General features: G+C 32.2%; 1 protein-coding gene across 1 annotated transcript in view; it reads left to right on the forward strand.

The window, feature by feature from the left end:
- The window catches only part of rt (Protein O-mannosyltransferase rt), a 7,594-nt gene extending 1,271 nt beyond the window's left edge, over nt 1–6,323 (forward strand). Inside the window, exons 2-7 of the mRNA XM_018512645.1 lie at nt 567–775; nt 3,140–3,441; nt 3,814–3,988; nt 4,062–5,157; nt 5,357–5,658; nt 5,755–6,323. Coding sequence (XP_018368147.1) covers nt 567–775; nt 3,140–3,441; nt 3,814–3,988; nt 4,062–5,157; nt 5,357–5,658; nt 5,755–5,944 — 2,274 coding nt within the window. The 3' untranslated portion in view covers nt 5,945–6,323. The remainder of the gene's footprint in view (nt 1–566; nt 776–3,139; nt 3,442–3,813; nt 3,989–4,061; nt 5,158–5,356; nt 5,659–5,754) is intronic.
- Nucleotides 6,324–7,024: the final 701 nt, after the last annotated feature.

Below are 7,024 nucleotides of genomic sequence, written 5' to 3' on the forward strand. Positions count from 1 at the left end.
AATTGAAAGAGCAAGTATGACACTCCATTTATTGTATTAAAAATCCCGAAGTGATTTTCGGAATCCAAAAAGAAGGAAAAAAAGCTACTTATATAAACAGGCTCGAAAAAGAAGTCATTTCCAAGTTATAACCACTTTTATGTTAAAAAAATTGTAATTTATTTTTCATAATCACAGTCATAATTTATTTCATAGACAAAAACTCCAAAATCAGGGCGAATGAGAGTCAGCGTGGTAATTAATACACAATCTTAATTCTTCAATCCAAAAATAGATTCTTTATTTCATAGTGTTTTAACATAAATAATTATATTTCAAACTATTTTGGCCAGGATGCACCACATGGAGACATAGCCCGCGGTCGATTTTCCGGACACCCTGTATATTTAAATCCTCTATTTTTTCACATAAAAACATATTGATTAAATAATATTTCAGCAAGATTTCTATACAGATATATCTTTCAGAATCATTATTTTCATTATTTGTAGTTTCTTCCAAAATCAATTAATAATCAGATTTGATTGCATCGTGTTAATTACTGTATTGATTTTTATTTATTACAGGCAAATGGACAGACAGATTCGAATACTACTTTGATAGAAAGTAATAAAGCAAATTCATCATATTCTATCGAGTCAAAACAACCTCTATCAAACAATGTGGTTCATGCTCGAATCAGGATCAGCTTGGAGATTGACCTGATAGCAGTGATTTTACTAATTTCGGGTATTTGCACTCGTCTTTATTGCCTTGAGGAACCGCGTAGTATAGTGTAAGTGCATACGCATTTTTGGCAAATAATATAACGCTAATAGAGGAAAAATTAATAATTGATATGTTATATCATTATGATGATATAAAGATATAGAATTTTATCTGCTTATAAATCAAAAACTATTTTACTTTTATAATTTCTATTATTATTTTTACATTCTTTCAAACATTTTAAGACGAAAATCCTAATACGAAAATGTTAAGGCTGTAATAGTTTTTGAATTACAAACTATGTATCTTTGATCAATTATAATTCAAAAATTATATATATAGCTTCGACATTTTTCTATTAGGTTTTTTTACTCTACGTCACCTATAGAATACGCTATAAAAGTATTGTATGATAGTTGTGAGACATCCTCTCTCTCTCTGTGTGTGTTACACATAGGATCGGGTATTATGAGCATCTTAAGGAAACATTTTGATATCTAGCATACTAAAAAAACTTTATGCATACTATTTGATAGATTTATTGATGTTTTATGTATTTTAGTATTGAAATTGATTATTTTAATGCAAATGTTGAAATGGTGGCCAGTGCTCTTATTATCTGTCCAGTGCTCTTATTATCTGTCCAGTGCTCATATTACCCTCTGGGTAGGCTAATATGAGCATCCTTAGGGGTGATGTGAGCACAGGAAATTTTTTGTAAGAAATTATGCAGAAATGAAAGATTAAAATATATATTATATATATATATGAAACGTTTTATTAGAAATGCTAATCAAATGTTTGGTTAATATAACCAAAAAATAATGTTACATTTACAAATATTTAGTAAGTATTATCAAATGATAACAGTTTAGTAACTTATTAAATATTTGTAAAAGTAACATTATTTTTGGTTATATTAACCAAACATTTGATTGGCATTATTTCACCATACATTTAATAGCTATTACCAAACTTTAAAGGGATCAACCACTACTAAAATAATATACATTAATAATGTACAGTGATTGCTAATTATGGCAATACAACACACTTTATTGCTAGCGTTGCTATTGTATTGTTAATATTGTTATCCTATATATTGCCAAGTATTTTTAATGTATTGCTATGTACTACTATGTATTGCTAGCATATTGCTAGTGTATTGCTAGTACTGCTACTGCTAGCATTTCCTGTTTTATTACTGTACTGTCGCAATATATTTCTAAAGAAATGTACACTGATTGCCATAGTGATTGACCCTTCGCCAGACTCTTTTTTCAGTGTACGATAAGGAATAATATGGAAGATGCTCATAATACACGCCATACATACTTATCCGAAAAACTCCCGTGTCTAATAAATCAATAATGGTCTCAGGACTTTATGAAGTTAGAATGGCTCAATATTGTTTACTTTACAAATATTAACATGCAGAACAAAATATCTTATCTCAATGTAAATTGGGGACCTTGTGAAGTTAGAGGAAAAAACGTAAGAAATAAAAAATCACGTACCTATTTATTTAATATGGTAAATATCCGAAGTACATAAATTTAGATCAAACTTCGCAGCATATTGGAATGTCGCAAAGACATCTTTTTACAACAGTTGGCACTACTACCAACCGAAAAAGGTGCTCATAAAATCCGATCTACCCTATGTATATAGGATGTTTTTTAAATAGCGGACACTAATCATATAGCATTATTTCTAATTAAAAATTGAGTCGAAAAGTTCTTCATAATTTTGCAATTTTCTTAATGGTTGACGAAATATTAATTTCTAAATATTGCCGAATAAGCGCGTATCCGGCTGCCCAATCATGAACTATCATGAAAATTGCAAAATGGTAGAGGACTTTTTGGTTCAATTTTTGATCAGGAATAGCATTATGTGATTCGGCAATCACTTACTGGGTAATTTTTAGAAATTAATGTCTCATATCAATCATTGCAAAAATTGCAAAATGAGGACTTTTCGACTCAATTTTTAATCAAGAATAGCGCTATATGATTAATGTCCGCTATTTAAGAAGCGCTCTGTATATTATATATATATATATATATATATATATATATATAACATATATATACATATATATATGTGAAGGAACTCAACCTTGGCCTCCTAGATCACCAGACTTAAATCCTTTGGATTATTTCCTTTGGGGGCATCTGAAATCATTGGTTTATACCACCCCAATTGAGAATGAGAATGATTTGGGAACATACTTTACTAACACTCTGTATATATATAAATTTAGTTATCTTTTATTTAACATGCGGTTAAAATAGTGAAATTTACCGATTATAAGGCTGATTATAAATCAAAATTTAATGACTAATATTGGTTATTTTCATCCATCTTTTCAATTATTATCTGTTGTTTATATTAGTCTATTATAATTATATACTTGTCTATCTTACAGCTTCGACGAACTACATTATGGCAAGTACGTTGGATTATACATGAAGAGGACGTTCTTTTTCGACTCTCATCCGCCTTTAGGGAAGCAATTGATCTCTGCAGCGGCGTACTTGGCTGGATTCGATGGACAATTCAAGTTTGATAGGATTGGAAGTCCTTATAGCGACGCGATTCCTTTGTATGCGTTGCGCCTAGTACCGGCGATATGCGGCAGTTTACTCATTCCTACAGGATATTATCTTGTCCTGGAATTGGGTTTGAAGCAATGGGCCGCAGCAATTGGTGGAACTCTACTTTTACTCGGTAAGAGTAGAGTAGAATTTCTATTCTCAAATTAGAAAATGTATTATGCAGAAGATTGCACGACTGTAACATGCTGTTCATCTCCTTCATGTTATGTCCTATCTCCATTTCTCTCTTATGATTAAAAATGTACTAGCATGTTTAATGTTTAAATTCTGTTATTCTTGAATTGAAGATAACGCATAGTAACGAGATTCTATTGTAATACACAGTATAAATCACGTATACACATAATTTGTTACTTAAAAAATTAAATCCAGCCGTTGATATCTTTGCTAAAATTAAATTTATATCTTTACTCTACTGTGCCCTATAACGCATAGTATTGTATCGACATAGTTAACTGATATAGATTGGTACTTGCTATTTTAGATAACGCACTGTTGACACAGTCGAGATTTGTCTTGATGGAAAGTATCTTGATGCACTTCTCGTTGCTTGGCTTGTTGTGCATTGTAAAATTTCGGAAAGTTATGGATCAACCAACATCAGCGTCTTGGTGGATATGGCTGATACTAGGCATTGTAAATTTAACATGTGCATTATGGTATAATTACAGTCTTTTTTTTCATTTCTTATACTTATTCTTGATAGAGTGTAATTAAAGTATTTCTTTACAGCGTCAAATATGTTGGATTTTATTCCATGGCCCTCGCTCTCTTCTTAATCGCTCACGATTATTGGTCTTTGCTCTCAAGGAAGACCCTGTCAAACACAATCTTGTGGATTCATCTTTTACTAAGATTCGTTGTATTAATCGCTGTTATTGCCGTCGTATATTTAAGCATATTCTACGTACATTTGGCAGTACTCTCAAAGGCAGGACCACACGACTCAGTAATGACGAGTGCATTTCAAGCGAGTCTGGAAGGAGGACTTGCCAGCATCACGAAAGGACAGCCTCTGGAAGTGACGCATGGTTCGCAGATTACTCTTAGACACACGTACGGCAGAGCTTGTTGGCTGCACAGTCATAATCAAGTGTATCCATTGCGATATCCCGATGGTCGCGGCAGCTCTCATCAGCAGCAAGTCACTTGTTATTCGTTTAAAGATGTTAACAACTGGTGGATCGTCAAGAAGCCGGACAAAAACGACTTAGTAGTAACGAAACCTAGCGAGCCCATTCGGCATGGAGATGTGATTCAATTGGTGCACGGGATCACGAGCAGAGCGTTAAACTCGCACGATGTTGCGGCACCGATGACGCCGCAGAGCCAGGAAGTGTCGTGTTACATCGATTACAATGTGTCTATGCCAGCGCAGAATCTATGGCGGGTAGAAATCACAAACAGGGATCACTCCGGCGATGCATGGCATGCGATTCAGAGCCAAGTGCGGCTGATACACGTGCACGCGAATGGAGCCGAGTTTGCGTTGAAATTTAGCGGAAGGCAACTGCCCGATTGGGGTTTCAATCAACACGAAGTTGTGGCGGATAGGCTGATAGACCAGACCAATTCCATTTGGAACGTTGAAGAACATCGATACACTAGAAGTGAGGACCAGAAGCAACGGGAACGGGAACTGATCAGTGCGGAGATGATACCATTGCAGGCAACCGCGTTGAGCTTCTGGGAGAAATTTGCAGAACTGCAGGTCAAGATGTTATTTAGTGGCCAAGAGGGTCAAAACAGCCACATGTATTCCAGTGGACCTCTTGAGTGGCCGTTAATGTCCCGCGGGATCGCGTACTGGGTGTCTAACGAGAGCAATGTTAGTAGGAAAATTTTACATAAAAATGCTTGACTAATCAACAAATATTGTTAATGAGGCATATTTTAATTACATTCGATATTTTTCTTATTTTTACATTTTTTTTTCGTTATTTCAATGTTTCCAATGAACGTTTTATCGATACAGTTTTAAATTTTTGCTGGTTTTTATAAGATAAACATTTTACTCATTGTTTCAGGCACAAGTGCATCTTTTGGGGAATATTGTGATTTGGTACTCCGGTACGATCTCAGTAATTGTATATGTAACATTACTGACATTTTATTTAATAAGGAGAAAAAGACAATGTTTTGATATTCCAGAGGAAGAGTGGGAAAAGTTTGTTAACAATGCTTACGTATTATTAGCTGGATATTTGCTTCATTTCTTACCTTTTTTATTCGTTGAACGAACTTTGTTCTTGCATCACTATTTACCAGCTTTTATTTTCAAAGTCTTATTAACGGCAGCTACGATTGATCACCTGTATTATTTAATTAGGTACGTTGTTTGTAGTTTAAAGACGCAAGTTTAAATTCTATTACTATTGTTCACATAAATAATTATATGAATTATTTGTTAAATTTTCTATTTCAGCACACATCGTCCAGCATGGAGCATTTCATTGTATATCATAACATGTGGTATTATTGCTTGGGTACTTTTTATCATCTATGTGTTCAAGAAATTCATTGTGTTTAGTTATGGAACATCAGCTCTCACTGCCAAGGACGTGATAAAATTAAGATGGAAAGACACTTGGGATTTCATTGTACACAAAACATAAGAGTTTGCCAGATTTAAGCATTACAAAACCTGTGTTATACAAGATGTAATATTTTTTTAATTAGGACGTTATATATTGAAACACATGACATTTACAAAACAGACGATATTAATGTATTTTTATAAAAAAATTTGGCAAATGTTATTGCTTATAAATGCACACATGTGTATATGACGAAATATTTTGTTATAATGAAGCAACAAGTGCCACGAATATGGGATGACATATAATGATGAGTCCTTTCATAATATTGTAAAAAGTTAAAAAAGTTAAACATAAAAATATTTGTGTATAGACTGATTCTATTTTATAAAATGTTTTATCGTTAACAGTATTTGATATTATAGAAATCGCAAATATATATTTAGAAAAAAACAATATAAATGTATAAGCTATGTATTTTGTGTAATTAATTTAAAGAGATATTGTGTGTGTGTGTGTGTGTGTGTGTGAGCGCGCGCGCGCGCGTCATTTATTTATAACAGATATAATTAAAACAGAATTATGTGTGAAACTTTTAAGTTACAATTTTTTTTATCTTTTATATTGTATTCTTAAGAATTGTTTTTTGTATTGAAAAAATAGAAATATGAAAAAATTTATATCATGTACAAAAGGGGACAAGATAAAATATATATAAGTATTTAAATAGCCAAATTCAGATTTAGCATTTTGTAAAAAGAGTACATTGTACAATATAACATTAATACTGACCATATAATAAAGAAAACAATTTCTATAGAATAAATTGTATTTTTATAACTAGAACCAATGAATAAATTGACACAATTTCATCAAGGTCATAAGAGGTTGCAATAAAAGACATTTTAAAAAATAAGATAACGATAATAAATATAATGTACAACATAAGAGTAAATTTCTATCTTATCACAATAAATGTAAAATAAGATAGTTGGCCCACTAATCGTCACATTAACCAAAACGCTTGACTTTACAAATTTATATCGTTCAGGTTGAGAAGTGAATGATAGTGATTTTAAGTAATTTTAAATCATTTTTTTGTTACGAATAAAAATGTCAATCTAAAATTCTTATATCTACTGCCGTTATTGAAAAAAT

The sequence above is a fragment of the Trachymyrmex cornetzi genome, unplaced genomic scaffold (genome assembly GCF_001594075.2).
Source record: "Trachymyrmex cornetzi isolate Tcor2-1 unplaced genomic scaffold, Tcor1.1 scaffold416, whole genome shotgun sequence".
Taxonomy (NCBI): Eukaryota; Metazoa; Arthropoda; class Insecta; order Hymenoptera; family Formicidae; genus Trachymyrmex; species Trachymyrmex cornetzi.